This window comes from Chenopodium quinoa, unplaced genomic scaffold (genome assembly GCF_001683475.1).
Source record: "Chenopodium quinoa cultivar QQ74 unplaced genomic scaffold, ASM168347v1, whole genome shotgun sequence".
Classification (NCBI taxonomy): domain Eukaryota; kingdom Viridiplantae; phylum Streptophyta; class Magnoliopsida; order Caryophyllales; family Amaranthaceae; genus Chenopodium; species Chenopodium quinoa.
The window spans coordinates 2,384,358-2,403,153 of record NW_018743946.1 but is presented as its reverse complement, the minus strand read 5'-3'; the positions used below and the strand labels follow the sequence as shown (position 1 = coordinate 2,403,153).

At 34.3% G+C, this 18,796-nt stretch overlaps 2 protein-coding genes across 2 annotated transcripts; both read left to right on the top strand.

The window, feature by feature from the left end:
• Positions 1–235: 235 nt before the first annotated feature.
• Positions 236–725, top strand: LOC110689053. Its single transcript, XM_021865799.1, has 2 exons — positions 236–370; positions 444–725. Exons 1-2 carry the CDS (start codon positions 236–238, stop codon positions 723–725), a joined length of 417 nt encoding a protein of 138 aa, XP_021721491.1.
• Positions 726–14,402: 13,677 nt separating this feature from the next.
• On the top strand, positions 14,403–16,906 carry LOC110688986 (transcription factor MYB106-like). Its single transcript, XM_021865730.1, has 3 exons — positions 14,403–14,725; positions 14,897–15,026; positions 15,245–16,906. The coding sequence occupies exons 1-3, from the start codon at positions 14,593–14,595 to the stop codon at positions 16,485–16,487; spliced, it is 1,506 nt and encodes a 501-aa protein (XP_021721422.1). The 5' UTR covers positions 14,403–14,592; the 3' UTR covers positions 16,488–16,906.
• Positions 16,907–18,796: the final 1,890 nt, after the last annotated feature.

The window sequence follows — 18,796 nt, the reverse complement described above, 5'->3', positions numbered from 1 at the left end:
CATCGACTATTTGGATCACCAAAAGCTGCCTAATGATCCACGACATCGAACAGAAATCCGCCGTCGAGCCTCTCGTTTTATTCTCTTCAAAGGGACTCTTTATAGACGATCTTTTGACAAGATATGACCGAGATGTCTAGAAGATGAAGAGGCAACCAAAACAATAGAGGAATTTTATTAATCTGGTCCTAAGCTTCATGATCGTATCAAAAGAGCAGGGTATTATTGGCCCTCAATGGTTCAAGATTGCATAGAGTTTGTTAAAAAGTGTGAAGCATGTCAATTTCATGCAAACCTCATTCACCAACCTCCAGAACCACTACATCCAACTGTGACATCATGGCCATTCGAAGGATGGGGTCTTGACGTGGTTGGTCCGATCACACCAAAGTCATCTGGTGGTCACGCTTATATACTGGCTGCCACTGATTACTTTTTCTAAGTGGGCTGAAGCTATTCCTCTTCGTGAGGTGAAAAAAGAAAATGTTGTCGATTTCAATCGCACCCATATCATTTACAGGTATGGAATTCCTCAAAGAATCGTCACTGACAATGGAAAGCCATTCGTCAACAACAACCTGATGGATAGCCTTTGCCAAAAGTTTAAGTTCACGCAACATAAGTCATCCATGTACAATGCTCCTGCAAATGGTCTAGCTGAAGCATTTAACAAAACGCTTTGTAATTTGCTAAGCAAGGTCGTTGCAAAGTCTAAGCGTGACTAGCATGAAAAGATAGGGGAAGCACTTTGGGTATATAGGACGACATACAAGAATGCAACACAATCTACCCCATATTTGTTGGTGTATAGTGTTGAGGTTGTCCTACCCTTAGAAGTTCAAATTCCATCACTAAGAATTGCCATTCAAGAGGATTTAACTAGTGATGCAAATGACAAGCTTCGGTTGGCTGATCTTGAAGCATTTGATGAGAAAAGTTTACAAGCTCAATAAAAATTGCAATGCTATCAAGCTCGCATGACACGCGCATTCAACAAAAAGGTTCGACCTCGTTCTTTTCAAGTGGGAGACATGGTCCTGGCAGTAAGAAGGCCTATCATTACTTCGCGCAAAACTGGAAATAAGTTCACATCAAAATGGGATGGTCCTTATGTGGTACGAGAAGTCTACACTAATGGAGCATACAAAATTGTTGATGCTGAGGGATTGTGCGTAGGTCCAATTAATGGCAAGTTTTTAAAGCGCTACTATTCATGAAGTGAAAGCCTTGTAAACTTCTAAGTAAGAGTATAAACTGCTTACCAAAAAAAATAAAGCATTGTTTGAACTACGTTGGCTTGATCTTGCAAGATAACCAGTTTATTTAACAAGTACGTAGGCAGCTTGACAAAAAAAAAAAAAAAAAAAAAAAAAAAAAAAAAAAAACTTACTCCTAGCCCGCAAGAGTATAAACTGTATATGGAAAAATAAAAAAAACACTCCTGGCTCACAAGAGTATAAACTATGTACGGCAAAACAAAACCAAAAAAAAACTATACTCTTAGCTCACAAGAGTATAAACTGTGAACGACAAAGCAAAGCAAGCAAAAAAAAAAAAAAGAGGGTGTACTGTTTGACATGGCACATGTATAATGAGTATGTTATGAAGGCAATCTCGTATTGGAATTTTGAGTAGGCCATTCTTAAGATGTCAAGTTCATAACGACTGGCATACATGACTTGACGCCTCCGATGAGTTCATAACAAAGGGTCCTGACTCATCGCGACAAGGGCGACTTCAAATCTTCAAGTTATCAGACCTGTCTTAAAGACGTCAAGATCATAACGACTGGCATACATGACTTGACGCCTCCGATGAGTTCATAACAAAGGGTCCTAACTCATCGCGACAAGGGCGACTTCAAATCTTCAAGTTATCAGACCTGTCTTAAAGACGTCAAGAGCATAACGACTGGCATACATGACTTGACGCCTCCGATGAGTTCATAACAAAAGGTCCTGACTCATCGTGACAAGGGCGACTTCAAATCTTCAAGTTATCCGGCCAGTCTTAAGATGTCAAGTTCATAACGATTAGCATACATGAATTGACATCCCCGATGGATTCATAACAAAGGGTCCTGACCCATCGCGACATGGGCGGCAACCAATGGCTATCTTGTGAATCTGTCATATGCACAACATTACAAAGAACAAACATACCAAAATACGCACACACAAAAAAAAAGTGTATTTATGTATGATGTATACGTGTGTAAACCATAAAAATTCAAACCTGCAATATGTAATTAAAGAGGCAGAATATAGAAAAATATACGGGAACAATTATTTTCATTGATAATTTGTGGGTTACAACTCTCGTAGATCTCTTGATTCCTCTCTCCAAAGGGCTAGGGTTTGATATTTGTTTATAGTACGGGGCCTTGTCGGCTTATTCCATACTATGGACCTACAATGTTTGGTAGTAGGGAGGAGATGGGGTGTTTGTGACTTATTCCATCTGAGCCTGATTAAACCCTAAATTCGACCCTCTTTATATAGAGAGTCGTAGAGTAAAAGATAATAATCTATGAGATTTTGAAGATAAATATCTTATAATTTTTTTATATTATCTCCTTATTTACATATATCTAATACCTAATAATTAACAAAATTTCGGTGTCAATAATGTGCAAATAGCCAAATATCACACAAAAAAGCACATCAACATGGCCAGAAATATTGCTTGGAGTTTCAGCAGCATCGTAATACGAGAGCAAAATTGTTAATTGAAACTTTGAAACAGAAAAAGTGAAAGTTAGGTATCAATTACTTATTGTTGTTGATAAGTAACTTGCTGCAACAATACTCCAAATTGTCACACCTCTTTACCGCAAACCGCTAAAAAAATAAAAATAGGGATGTCAGGGAAAACAATTCAAGAGTAATTAAAATTGAGTACCACAAATTGAATATCAATTACTTGTACCTTTTGCTGTTCGTTGCTACACCAAATCAAACCTCCTTGCCGCAACGAAAGTCAAGATTGGGAATTCGACAAATAGTCGAAATTTAGTCAAATTAAAGGCTGCAAATTTAACGAGTAATCGATTAGTCCTTGAATTGTTTTTGTGATTATATAGTCTCTTGGAGTTCGGCGGTGGACAAAATCCAAAATCACCCAAAATCTTATAGTTTTGGTACTGCACATCAATAAAGAAAAAAGCAAGATTGATTAATTCACCAAACTCATAACATGACAAGTCAGATCATCAAGGAATTGAAGTTAGGCAGCAATACAAGGTCAACATGCAACTCATGCAAACATGTATATCCTAGTTAACGGCTAGGTAATTAAGTTAAGGGGGAAAATAAATTACCTTGATTTGACTACGTGAGTAGGTAATACATAAGCGGCCAGCCGTCAATGATCAAAGTTGAGATGTTATCTCGGCAAAAAGAGGGTGTTGACAATTGGGTTTACATTGGTTTATATGAATGACAATCTTTTAGAAGATCAAAACCTAGTACAACTAGGAGTCTAACCTTGGGGCTCAAGAATTCCCATAAACCAAATCTAGTACTTCCATTGGTTTATATGGATGACAATCTTTTAGAAGGTACTAGTGACTTCCAAGTCAAATAAAAGGGTCGAGACCCTGTCACGCCAAACACTTCAAGTCGTGTATGTGACACAGTCTCGAGGGGGCAAATTGTAGACACGGAAATTTTATAAGTGTCATACATTGAATTAAATAAATTAATTTGGACAAATCATGTTAATGATCCATTTTAATTATTTTTGGCCCACCCAAATAAACAATCCGAATTAATCAAATACAATTCGGATTATAAAATAAATCAAATGGACCAGGTTAAAAGACTTTTAAGTCATAAAATGGGTCAGGCCCAGACCTACTAAGTCCACTCAAGGGGTTCTCATCTCCTATAAATACACCATTCCTCCATCAGTTGAGAGGATCCAGAAATCATTATTCCAAGAGCTCATAAAACTCAAACGGGATTATCTCTGAAGTAAGTCAACAAGCATATCAAACTCCTGCCGATTTGTTCAAATACACTCAAACACATTTGAACGGGACTAAGTTTCAAAGCCTTCATTCAGGTGTATTCAAACAAAACCCTTGAATACAGGTTGACATCATCAAATGTCACCCTGCATTCAAACTCAAGTCAACGTCATCAAACGTCAACCTACAGGTGTCACACACGTGTCATCATCAAGCTGCGGAACAGAATTAGAGGACTTAGTTTATTTTATTATAAACTGTTATACAGATATTGTACCCAAAATTCTTATATTAATATAAATTCATTTGTTACTTTATTTCCCGTCTTTATTTATTTAGACTCGAAATTTGTTAAACAAGCGCTAAGGGCATAGGGAAGCTCAGCATGATCTACCCTATATAACTAGACCCCTGAGAGGTAGTTTGAGGTACTCATGCCAAGTAGAGGGACATTTTGTAGTCAGGGCTCGGAGTACAAGGCAGCCCAGAAAGAGCTACCCTATACAATATGTTTTTCTTTGGGTCAATGATTTATCCCGCAGAAGGAGGCGTAGGCTTTTAATGAGAGAGAATGCAGGTTTTAACGAAGTAGTTGGATTAGTCAAAGGAACAAGGTTTGAAGCTTTTGAGGTGGATGACGTGGAAGCATTTTTTAAGGATAGTTGAGAATCTATTGTGGATATAGAGGCTTTGTCTTTTGTGGTTGAAGAATCAAACATCACATGTTTCTTAGGTGTAATTTTTGGTACAAACATAAGTTTAGTAGGTACATTTTCTACGTGGTTGGCCAACCGAGTAATTTCTGATGGAGTAACCCCTAAACGACAAAGCAATCCCTAAATAAATAACACATGTCACACATTATGGCCAACCATGTATGAAACTTTGTGATTTTATATTATATGGGAATTTAGTTTGGGTTTAGGTTTTTTTATTAAGAGAAGATAATTGTTAAGTACAATGTGTTTGTAATATCCCGTACATGTGTTTGTTGCATAAGTGGTTGTGTGTTTCACCCCAAAAAAAAAAAAGAAAAAAAGAAAAAAAAAAGTGGTTATGTGTACACGGTATTGCTATATTATGTTATAGGAGTATTCTTTATTTAATTGTATAAATAGCCTCAATTATTTATAAGTGTAACTTATTTTGTCCAAAAAATTAACATAAATCTATAACATTAAAAATAAGTAAACTTTATTCATTTGATTATCAGCTTTTCTTTTGTTTTAACTAATAGAAGGTTAACTTCACTTATTTAAACCTCATTTTTCCATTGTAGATCAAAAAAACTCATTTACGTTACTCGGGGTATGTTTGGCCAAGATTTTGTAAAATAGTTTATGTTTCTTAGAAGTGGTTCTCTAGAAACTGTTTCTAAAGAAACAATTGTTGGAAACATACTTGTTTGGCCACAAAATTTAGAAGTGCTTTGACTTTTGGAGAAATAGAAACAGTTTTACATTGTTTGGCCTGTTGAAAAATGTCATTGTATGGTCAGTAGGCCAAGCAAATGAAGAGTAATGTTTATTTCATAAAAGAAGATTAATGTTTTTTTAAAAAAAAAAAAAAATTTGTCTGATAAATGAAGATTAATAACAATTGAAGATAAATTTTAGTTGGTAAATGAAATGAGTACCCATGTTAATTTTTTTTTTTTAATTATAAAAGACCCTTTTTTTTTCCTCACATTTCTCTACTTTAGCCCTGCTAATGCTCTGCTACTTTATGCCATTAATACCTCCCACCACGACGACACCATTACTAATGGAGATCATTAATGTTGTTCTTAAGTCTATCACTTGTTAAAGTTCAACCCATAAATTAAAAACTCATCCTAAAGATATCTAAACTTTCATCTGATTCATCAAAATCCTTTCTCTCTCCCTCCATTCCTCTGTTTGTGCACCAATTTCGCCACCACAATCTCCAATTTCGTCACCCATGATTTCCAGTTTCACCACCATAATCTCCAATTTCGCCACCCACCACTAATTTTTGGCCGACGTTCGGGGTTTTAGCAGCAGATATAGAGAAGGTACTTGTGGATAAATCTATGGAGACAAAAGATAGAGGAGAGAGGGGGAGAAGATAGAGAGTCCAAAGGGCCTGACTTTTAGAGAGGATATACGGTCCTTTTAACTTTTTTAGGGTATTATCGTCCAATAAAAGTTTCATTAAATGAGTATAAACAGCTTCCCGAGAAACTGAAAGTAGAAGCTTGGATTTGGAGCTTCTGTTTCTAAACTCTTTAAGAGTTGTTTTGGGCTTCTAGAGAAACAGAAATTAGTTGTCCTTAAACCCCTGTTTGGCCCAATTTTAGATTCTTTGGCTGAGAAACACTTGTAGAAGCTAGGCCAAACATTCACTAGAGTGATTAATGCGCGATGAACCAGTCTAGTGCACGCCATAGCTAGCCATGCATTTTGGGAGTTTATCCGGTTGTTAGTTATATTAATGAGGAAAATATGTAAACAAATATTTTAAGGGTATAAATATTTGCTACTATTCTAAATAGCTTTAAGAAAAAGCCCAATAGCATTAAAGAAGTCAAATAAAAACAAAATAACACAATTGACATCAATGAAGGCAAAATAAAAACTTGTATATATTAATGAGAGTAACATGTAATACACATTTTGAAGCGTATAATTGGCAGAACACTATCTCAAAAACAGACAAAGTCATAAAACCTATAAAAAATTAGTGGGTAGCCAAGATACATCTAGGCCTCCACTCCTCTAGCTATAGCAAAGTATATCATAGTGAAAATATGAGTAGCAGCACGAGGCCCAATGTCCCGAGTCGCTTCTGCAACGCAACAGTCTCCTTCTCTAATTCCCCAAGTGAAGAAAAGGAGAAGGAAAGAAAACCATATCCAATTGTTGCCTACTACATTCATACTTGACCCGCTTTCGACGAGTCGCATCAGTCACAACTCGTCTAGGAACAAAATTAAATAGCCCAGACTGTGTCAAAGGAGATGATCCTGTCAAGTCAACACAAACATCACGACCACAATTCAGAAATAAAGTAACACATCTGTAGGTCTTAGGGCCCCATCTTCCCCTCCACACAACCCAAAATCAACCTCCTTTCTTGCTAAAATCCCATATCGATAGCAAACATCAACAAGGATATCCCTAACAATATTATTATTTTATTTGCATGATCACAACATTATTTGTTAAAAAAGACCGATATTTGAAAATTACAATTAGTAAGATAATTAAGGACAGCCGATTTAAGATCCCTTAATTATATTGTTTGATCAAGTGATCATGATTTAATATTTCACATGTACATTAATATTCAACCGACTTAGCATTATCTAGTTTTGAATTTTGAGCGAATTAAATATAAGTTTGTATAACTTTTCTATATTGCAATTAATACATGTCGCAATAAGAACTGAGTTGAGGCCAATACGGGCAGAACTAATATCATTTTGTACCATCATACTCAAACCATGTTGTGTGTCATTACCATATGAAGTTAGTTATGTAGGAGTTTATAGGTACGAATGCGGAAAACATGAATCATATTCATATAGCACCTAATCCCAAGATCATGCATAACACATAAAGAATTAGAATTAATACCTTTGAAGCGTGATTCCACGTGCGATCGAACAAGAGCAGGGGAGATAAAGAACCTCAAGCGTGATTCCTCTTCTTGGTCCACATGCACAGATTAAGTCCTCCACTAATGCTAGTTAGTTGCAATCGAACACTTCAATTGACCTTCTATGGAGTAGAACGAGCAACGAACAAATCACGAACCACCACGAAGGGAGGGGATAGGCGTGTGGTACAGAGAGAGAGAGATAGAGAGGTTTTGGAATACTGGTTGCTTGGTGCACAATTAATTATTAATTATGTTATATCATACAACCCTAGGCATGGACTTTATTTATAGATCTCATCTCTAAATAAGAGTCTATGACAAAGCCCAAATCCTAACTCTAATCTAACTATACTAGCCCAATCCAATTCATGATTGGTTACTTGTTCATGAGGCCCATAAATGGGCATCTAACTTGCTTAACCCAATACCTTTTTTGTGTGACCTCATAGGATCCATTCTTGTGGGCATTGGACTATTTGACTAGCCCAAAGATCAATGATCATAGTCTAGCAACAAATAATGACGACCCAAAAGAACGAACTTATTATCTCCATAATAGTGATCCTTGATATAGCTAGTAATTGCACTTATCGACGACAGAACTCCTCCAAGTTATCTCATGGATTGTGAATAGGTTAACCTTTATGGATTAAAATGTTATTGCCTTCGGATTTGTCTTTATTGTGGATGCTATTTTTAACTTTTGGTTATCCTTTTCGTTAATAATCTATGAAAAAGGATTACAAGTTTTTTAAAAACTTATTGGCGGCTCTCTATTTTGTTCTCTTGCCCTTGTCAATGTAATGTTAGTTTCACAGATTCCTACGATTGTCAAGCATATTCACACGTGATAAGATAGATCGACTCCTACGACGTCTACTTCCCTGCACCTCTCTCTCCCCAATATACTTACTTCTTCCGCTTCATATTAATAGGTACATCATATTGACTTTAGACACTGTCCCTACAATAAATTTAGCCTAGTTTTATTACTAATATATATAAATAAATTTCGTTATTTTAATTTTTGATAATTTGAACTATTCCAATATGTTTTTCAAAATATATTGATTTTTGATTTAATTAAAGCAAGATTATTGTCTATGGTGTAACGGACACAACCAAAATAACTCTCGATAAAACATACTACAAATTTGTAGATCATTGGGAGGTGTCGTACAATGAATGTTATTGATACTACTCCTTACCATTTATTTTTACCGCGGCGACCTCGTTGATCTTGGCATGCTTCTTTGTTCTTGGCTATTGGTTGGTCATCTAATTGCAAATTAATGGTAGAAAAAAAAAATCCTTTTTCCTTTCCACATCGTGTCTTAGAGGGCCTGCTCGGACAAAGAAGGTAAGGGATAGAGTTCAAGTGAGACATTAATGATCAATGTAATGCATTGAAAAATATATTAAGAAACATAGGAATTGTATACCAAGAACCACAACAATGCTACTAGTACTCTGATGAATGTCATTTATGACACAAATTTTAGGAAAATTTGTCAATTACTTAATGTACTCTGTTTTAAGAGTCTAACAAGAGGAATGTGAGTGTCATATTAAGAAGAGTATCAGGTTTAGAAAGGTTGAGATTAATGGAGAAAGCATATGATGATTTGAATTAGCAAAAGAGATAGAACTAAAAAACAAGGAGATAAGGAAAATGGCTAGATTGGAGAAAGTTATTTTAGGAATCTTTATGGTGAAGTGGCTAGAGTAGAAAAGTGGAAGTATCCAATGTGTTGAAGATCAAAGAAGCCCAATGTGAAACTAAACTTGAAGAATTGCTTCATTAAAAGTGTTATGACAATGTAATTGAAGACACCTATGGTGGCAAAATGTGAAATATTGATCTTGCAAAACCTAAATATTTATTCTTCAGCTAAAGAAGGCAGAGTTTCATCCTTTCGGTTTCACAAAGTGATTACTAGCTCCATGGTCAAGGAGAACCTATCATATTTAGAGATGATTTACTATGGCCCGATCCGCTAACCTAGCCCAATTAGAATAAAAAAAATAGGCAGGTTTAGACAAGCCAAAAAACAATTTTTTTAGTTAAACCCCAAATCCGGCCTAAAAATAGCTCGAAAAGTCCAATCACCTTTTTTTGGAAACAAGCCCAATCACTTTTTTGGAGATTTGGACATGACATTTGTTGTTAGGCCTGACTCTGCCCGAATTTTTAATCATCTCTAATCATGTTGGTTAACTCAAAATCTTAAACACTCTTGGAGTCTTGGATATCAGCGGCATCATTAGGAAGTACACAAACTTTTAAAAAAATCGGGTGCTAATAATTATTGTACATTCATTATAAAGATAGATTAAAGTGATTAAAAGTTGCCTCTGAAATGAATAAAAGTTACCCCAATATGCGTAAAAGTAATCCAATTCAAATAAAAATTATCTACACTTTATTAGTAAAGAATCACATTTTAAATGACTAAAAATCAATTATTAATGATTAAATGTAATTAAATTACCTTTATAAAACTTTTCTTGTTGTCTATTTAGATAAAAATTGTATTATGTTTAAAGTTACCCAAAAACAGGTTACCCTTATACTGCTCGATGTACACTAATATTAGTGTAAACCGGATGTATACAAAAGTTTTTGTAGGAAATAGCATGTAACACTCATGAAGATCGAATCAAAGAAGATTTGTGTTCAGTTCCTTTTTCCATTCAACAATTAGCCTACCAAAAAGCAATGAATCCATGGACATTGGTGAACAAAGGGCATCCAACCCACCAAGTCCAAGAGCAAGCCAAGACGTAAATTATAAGTGTCATATTCAACTAACTAGATCAGCATAAGGATGTATCTTCCCAGTGTTCTAATATGGTCATAAAAGAAATTAGATGTTCGAATAGGCCAATGGTTATGGATCACCACCTCCAAGTGCTATCAGACAATTTCACAGGGTTCAAAACTTTAACACCTACTACAGAACCATCTTATTTGAAATCAATTGAAAAAAAAAAAAACACCAAATTGGATTTGAACACTAAAACACATCAAATTGGATTTGAACACTAATATAAATATATAATAGTGTACATGAATTTCAATTGGACCTGAACAATTAATTTTGTCCTCATCTTATAACATTAATAGTAGCTGTATTAACCCGTCTAACAATGTTAATTACTGATTATTTTTCTTAGTTGATTTTCCATTAACTATTTTCATTGTTTCCCTGATTTTAATATCAAATTTAATTGAGATAATTATTTCTTATCAAACCCATACGGCCATACCCTTAACTCCCATTTGTACATCTCAATCAACGCAGATTCATAACATAAAAAACATTAATATATTTCAAATTAGCTCCTTCCAAATCACTAATTATTTTTTAATAAATATTACTGTAAATAAATGTATAAATAGGAAAAATAATATATGGGTAAAACTGGCAAATATAAAATCAGAGAAATTTATACTGCAAAGCGGCTCCCAAAATTAATCTCGCACAATTAATAATATAAGCAACGATGACTACTTCAATTAGTCACTTTGCCTTCAGTACTAGTGCTAAAATCTCCAATCTTTCAAAACCAAATTTTAAAATCACATTGAAATTTCATAATCATTTATATAATCTGACCCAAAAAAAAAATCATTTCATACAAAATCGCGAAAATGCTTATCAATTTTTTTTTTTTCAGAAAATGCAAAAGATGAAGAAAACATATGATTAAAGAACGGCTAGATTGCAGAGAATATATATAAAGAAGGCTATTCGAAACTTAACCCTAGTATTGTATTGGGCTGAAGATGTTTTCAAGTCCAAAATTTGTAGATTTGGGTTACTTTTCTTGTTCGTCTTTATTTGGATCGTATTCTAATGTATGGGCCTTAATAATGGGTGCCTTTACATTTTTTTTTTAAGAAAAGAATGCACGGAGATTGTTATATACACTCGGGTGCACGGTTGTTAAATTTCGAAATAATATGACATGGGCTTGGGCGACCCGAACAAGAAAGAGGAGATTTTGGTCCACAAAGTAGGCTTAAGAGCTTCCATACTAAAATCAATTGGCAATAGTAGGAGAAACTCCTCTACCACCTCAGCTCTTTCTCCAATGTGAGACACTCACAAGTGAGATACATTGGATTCCAACAACGGTGCAATCATAAATATTTTGTTCTCATTTTAGGGATTGTTATTCATTTAATCATCAAATGAAGAGTAAAATCTAATCCGATTTTGTTGGATTCACGATACACCCGAATATATATAACATTTTCTAGAAAATCTTCCGTTGACCTTGTAAGTTTTAACCCAACTTATCAGAATATATAAATTATGCAAATTTACAGTCTGATATCTTGATGAGTTTTGTTTGAAATTGTATGGCGAGATAACAAAATATGCTGCTTGATTGGCTTTATGGTAAACGTGATAAGACTTCACGATGGAGAAATTCTGAAGAAGGAACACATACACATTGATCAAATCCTAGATCTTCCAAGGACGTTGAATATTACCTTGCTAAATACTAATAATAAGCAGATTATATCCTAATTGGTGCGTCAACATATGTACACGATATGTAGTATTTCGTATTATTTTTGGTAACCTTATACTAAAGTTGTCACCGTCTTGTATTGCAAAGGAGTCATGTCAAGTTGTCAACATTCACGAGTTGTGTTAAATTATTGTCCATCTAATAATCTCTTCTTTAGTAAGGAAGCATGAGTATTAAAGTATATTATGATTCAAAGATAGGGATCTATACCTCCCTTTCACAAGAGCATATAATGGCCCTTCATAATCTTGCCAAAAAGTAACTTCCCTTTAGATATTGAGCATTAAACATGTTTGGGAATGTTTTTTTTATAGTAAAAATTAGTAACTTTAAAGAAGAATTATAATGAATAACCTTTCACAAGAGCATATAATGGCCCTTCATAATCTTGCCAAAAAGTAACTTCCCTTTAGATATTGAGCATTAAACATGTTTGAGAATGTTTTTTTTTATAGTAAAAATTAGTAACTTTAAAGAAGAATTATAATGAATAACCTTTCACAAGAGCATATAATGGCCCTTCATAATCTTGCCAAAAAGTAACTTCCCTTTAGATATTGAGCATTAAACATGTTTGAGAATGTTTTTTTTATAGTAAAAATTAGTAACTTTAAAGAAGAATTATAATGAATAACCTATAAAAATAATTTTAATTTAACAGAAATATGGTGAAGAAATTAGAGCTTTAGTTGGGAACTTTCTTTCACATCTCCACTTTGGCTCTAAGAAGCCAAACTACCCCCTAGAAATGAACAGCCTTTCCTTATTTTTAATTTTCCTGTACTGTGGTATGTTGTCACAATTTTAGGCCACATGTTGACATGTATGTGGCCTCCATATACAAGTATACATTAGATGTATTTGTACATCGTCCTACTTATAGAATAGAATTGTATTTGTCCAATCTAAGTGTAAGAGTGTCACATAGACACATACATCTACACATAACATGTATTTGATAAAAAAAATAAATCATATAACAATCAGATTAAAAGTAAAAAACAATAATCCTCAAGAGTCGAACGAAGTATTCAATATTAATCTAAAACATCGTTATTGTCTTATTTAATTGTCAAGTCCACACATAACAATTAGATTAACAGTGAGTTTGATAAAGAAAGGGGAAGGGAAAGAAGGGGAGAAGAGGAAAGCAGAGAATGATGAGTTTTTCTTTCACAACTTCATCTCTTCATTTCTTTTCGCTCCAAATCAAGTCTATCTTCATTTGTTATTCAGATAAAAGATACACTATCCCTTCTTTTCCCTTTCCTTCCTTTTCTTCCATTTCATTCAATCTGAACAAAATTTTTTAAGGGCAGAACGACTTTTATGAATGAATCAACACCTATATTTCTCAATATCATTTTTATTTTTTTTTTGGAAAAAATCATTTCTTAAATCAAGCATACTTTTCAAACTTCCAAAAATACAATTGATCTGTCTTCTCTAAAACAAATGTGAAAAGATCAGACTTTAACACACTTGAACAACTCCAATGAGACAATATGATGATGTAATAAATACAAAATTTCCTTACTGTATTCAGTAAAAAAAAATAGGGTTGTAGTTAATGAAGGAATATACTTTTCCTTATCTTCCAATGCCACAAAGAGTTAGTTCTGGATTTTTGCAGGGGTAATGTTGGTATACATCACTGATTTCTAAGCTATATGCTACTACATACACTGCTATCGCTGAATCATGCACATTTAATTCTTTTATCCCATCTATGACCTACTGATCCTTCTCTTATACTACCCCATCTTATTTATTGCATGTTCAGCTTCTCTATATACCATATGTTTCTTCTTTTACCTTTTTATTTTTAATTATTTGGTCTATATTACACTATATAATTAACACCGATTTTTTTATAAAAGATAGTTTGACGAGTTTCAATTCACTCCGCTCATAATCAAACAAGTACTCCGTACATAAAAGTTTTTATCTTTTTATAATCCATTAAAAGTCATATAGATAAAGTTGTATAACAGTATAAGTACAAAAAAGTTAAAAACGAATAGTTAAAATTAATTAACTACTCCGTATTTGTGATGTTTTGAGTTTTGACAGGTACAAGAGGAATACGAAAATTTAAGATTTACGTTTTTAACTGACAACATGTTACCTAAATTTATAAAAGAATGAAGGACAAATTGATATCTAAGTTTTTTTTAATCTATCCGATCGATTTTATCTCCTTTAATTCAAAAATGGTACTCGTGTTATTTTCCTTTCATTTTATGAAATCAAAGTAAACAAGTAAATGAACTTTATTTCCCCATATAAGATATATACATAAACATAGCCAATTTTTGTATTAAAATAGGGATGCAACTGCTGACGATGTGGGCCATGAGATTTGCTCACCTTATAAAGTAAAAAGAGAGTTAGGCAACCCATTCTTTTTTCATTCTTTTACACTTCAAAAAAACCCAGAATAAAAAAAAAATATGGGAAGATCTCCTTGCTGTGATAAACTTGGTCTAAAGAAAGGACCATGGACTCCTGAAGAAGATCAAAAGCTTCTTGCTTACATTGAAGAACATGGTCATGGCAATTGGCGCGCCTTACCGACGAAAGCCGGTAATTAATCATATCATTTAGCTAATCACTCTCTTTTTCCATACACTATTTTCTTAATTATGAAACAATTAACAATATAGTTTGATGCATACATTATAAGGTTATTGTCATTTTCATAGAATTATATCATATGGTTGATTTAATTGATTTATTTAATTATGGTTTGATTAGGCCTTCAAAGATGTGGCAAGAGCTGTAGACTTAGATGGACTAACTATCTTCGCCCTGATATTAAGCGTGGAAAATTCAGCTTACAAGAAGAACAAACAATCATTCAACTTCATGCTCTTTTAGGCAACAGGTATTATATCATATGATCATATACATATATGTCCGTACATATAATACTCACTCTGTCTCTAAAGTTATTTTGTTTGTATTTATTTTATTTGTAAGACAATCGCCGTCCAAATTAAAGTTTTTAGCTGCAACTTACTAGTTACTGCATTGCATCATTTTTATGTACTGTACTAGATAATTTAGTACGTTTTTCTGATGTATGCGTTTGTTTTGTACAAGGTGGTCAGCCATTGCAACACATTTACCAAAGAGGACAGACAACGAGATAAAGAATTACTGGAATACCCATCTGAAGAAGAGGTTAGCTAAGATGGGGATAGACCCAGTGACCCACAAGCCTAAGAATGATGCACTGCTGCCTGCCGCCGAGGGCGGCGGGCAGCAGTCGAAGAATGCGGCCAATTTGAGCCACATCGCTCAGTGGGAGAGTGCTCGGTTAGAGGCCGAGGCTCGCCTTGCCCGGCAATCCAAGCTCCGTGGTACTAGCAGTACAAGTAATAGTAATAATAATAATTCATCATTTTTGTCACCAATGTCACCAGACATTCACATTAATGATCATCACCAAATTGTACCCTCCGTCTCAACGATGGGTCCGTTGTCGTCGTCGACGTCATCATCAGCTGCTGCTCATCATCAGTATCTTAGTATGACTGCTACTGCGGCTACTACTGCTACAACTACCACTCCGAGGTGTCTTGATGTTCTTAAGGCCTGGCATAATGTGTGGCCTAACAACCATACTAATACTAATACTAGTACTACTAATAATAATAGTAATAGTGATCATTTTATATGCATTGGAATGGGATCATCATCCGGGATCGGAGGCGGAATAGGTGTTGGAATCGAGTCACCAACGTCAACCTTAAGCTTCTCAGAGAACGCCCCAGCCGCGGTCTCTACAATGGGGACCGGGGCCGGGGCCGTGATAGAATTCATGGGGCACAACAACAGCGATCATCATCACCACCATCATAGTCATCATCAAGACATGGTGAAAAACGAAGATCATCATCATCAATGGAAGCGAAGTGGTGGCGGCGACGGGTTTGATAATGGGATAGAGATGAATTCTTTGTCATTCCACGACATGAACACCCTCTCAATCCATCAAAGCCACGACCACGATAACGACCACGACAACGACAACAACAACGACGACCAAGATGATCATAACGATCACGGTGAGGGTTTCATAGAAGGGTTTACGGAACTATTGCTTAGTACTAATAATAATACCAGTGATACTACCACTACAAAAACAACAACAAATATTTGTGGTTCGAAAAGTCCAACAAAACAAGGAGAAGAAAACAACAACAATAATAACAATAATGATAATAGTAGTGGTAGTACTACTAGAAGCGGTGGGAGTGATTACTATGAAGATAACAAGACTTATTGGAATAGTATTCTCAACTTAGTCAATTCTTCTCCTCCTAATTCTCCGATGTTCTAATCTTGCATGCATTATCATTTTCTTAATAAATTTTAGATTCTCTCTTTTGTATAAGCTCATCCATCAAAACTTTTTTTTTTTTTTTTAATCTTTTAAAGTGTTATTTATGTTGTATTAATTTGGCTTAAAATTCAAGCCATTAGCATGTAGTTGCTTTCATTATTATTGCCTATATTTGATTAATTAATAAGAAATTTTAGCTGACACCTTTTGACTTAAAGCTTTTGTACATTCGCTTTGAAATTTAACTTGAGTCTCATATACAACAATCGATCGATCTAAAGCTGCACAAATAATTTGTTAGCTTGATCAGTCCATTTGATTTCCTATTGGTTCAAATCAATGTATCGTACCTGTTGTAAATATATCGTTTCATATACTTCTTACTATCTTAGATTAAGCATTTCTAAATTATAATCCACTCATCACTATGAAGATGATAACTTGATCAAGTAAAAACTAAAGAGAATCCAAGCTGATTTCCACAAAAGACACATCTCAAATAAATTCGATGAAAAAAAAAAACAATAAAAACCTTAAAGTGTACCGTGAAATTATCTACATACATTATTGTTGTATTCATCTTTTATCTTTTTTTCATATGATGTTACCAAGTAAGAAGGTTAAGGTATGTCATGCAATAAAAGTCATTGAAGAATCTATCAAAAAAAGGGCAAGGTTAAGTAAATAAAGACATATGCCCTTAGTTTTTCTTCTTCAACATAATTATAGATAAAGTTACATTGATTACATAGTCAACTGATTGAACGGCGTTGTTCAATTTCAGATAGTAAAAAATTAAAGTAAATAATAATTGAGTGAATGAATTGATTAAAAAAATGAAAATGTGAAAGTGAAGATTTATTAGTTGTCATGATAGTGTGGGAAATGGTCCAGGGGATGAAACTAAATGCTGCATAATGAATAAGTTAGCTATAAATAAGTGCACCCTACAATAAAAGTGCGTATATAATTGGGATGTGTTCAGTAAAGAGAGAGCTGCATTTATATTACACAGACTTTATTGTTGTTAGTTTCACGTCACCTTCACTTCCATAGACAAGAATATAATCAATTCTTTGTCTTTCTTTGCCCTCTTCTTTTCTTTTCTACCTTTCTCCTACTTTTTACCGTTTAACCTATGCTATACTAGGGATTGTATGTCACTACTCAAATCGTGATATTATATTATTATTACTCGCTTTCTTTGTATCTTAGAGTTCTTTAATTTTTGTTTGAATGGTAATTGTCTGATGGCATATTAGTTTGTATAATGATGGAGTGTATGTCAATACAGATTAACCAATTCAATCTTTATTGTTACTCAATCATGACTTGAAATCTAGGGGTGAGAAATTAAATGGTAAAAAGCTAACATCAAATGCACATATTTCTCAGTATAGAATTGATTTTGAGGTGATTCAAGTTAGAGGTAATAACTTGTTTCAATAGATTTTCAATAACTAACATATCCCCATGTATAATAAGAAACAAGAAAGTTACAATCTGTTCGGGTGAGTTTTGGTAACTTGTATCTAGACTAATAATGGTTTATCGTCTTATTGGAAACTTGAACAGTCGACGTATATTAGCTGCCCTCGGGGATTGTACGAGAATAATCGTTCATATGCTAAAGTCAGTAATGGGATGATATGAGTAGCACGCTAGAAAAGTGATTTGAGAGTGTTTAGGTTAAGAATATAGTACCATAGATATAAGATATGTTGGGGTATTTACAGAAATCCCCAAGCATCTGATTTGCTACATGTCGGTCCACGTGGGTGTCTTGTCAAGTGGGCAGTGGGTGTCCACGTGGCCAAAAGAAGGTCGGTCTCCATGTGGCAGGCTCGAAAGGTCAATACGGATATGAGCCATCATTGATCATGATCCAAATGTGCAGATCCGGCCTGGTTATCTAATCCATATCAGTGTATATTATTATTTCGTACAACTAGGTGCCCAAGTGAGCTAGAGCATACGTGAAACTAATGTGCTCGTTTGAAAGGTTCGTTTGATCGGTGAATGTAAAAGTTGCCTAAAATCATTTGATTCCCTCTTAGTGAGCGTATCCCCCCCAAGGGAGCGTGTCGATCGAGGAAGTAGATATTCTCAACTTGAAAAGCTTAACCGGCTTGAAAATTTCGAGCAATTTCCCTCAATAATGTTAAAACAAAAACAAATTCCCACTATACACTCATTTAAAAACAAATTCCCAAAATACCGTCCATGTATGATTGGTATTTGGTTTGGCTTAAAACCACTAGCAACATTAGCTGGAAAAAAAAAAAAAAAAAAAAAGCAAAGAGACC

What these genes read in the sequence shown, in the direction of transcription:
- LOC110689053 (XM_021865799.1), top strand. Translation starts at nt 236, where the DNA reads ATGGTTCAAGATTGCATAGAGTTTGTTAAAAAGTGTGAAGCATGTCAA. An exon ending in AAGGATGGGGTCTTGACGTG is followed by an intron (nt 371 to 443) that starts GTTGGTCCGATC and finishes ACTTTTTCTAAG; the next exon opens with TGGGCTGAAGCTATTCCTCT.
- LOC110688986 (XM_021865730.1), top strand. Translation starts at nt 14,593, where the DNA reads ATGGGAAGATCTCCTTGCTGTGATAAACTTGGTCTAAAGAAAGGACCA. An exon ending in CGCCTTACCGACGAAAGCCG is followed by an intron (nt 14,726 to 14,896) that starts GTAATTAATCAT and finishes TGGTTTGATTAG; the next exon opens with GCCTTCAAAGATGTGGCAAG. An exon ending in CATGCTCTTTTAGGCAACAG is followed by an intron (nt 15,027 to 15,244) that starts GTATTATATCAT and finishes GTTTTGTACAAG; the next exon opens with GTGGTCAGCCATTGCAACAC.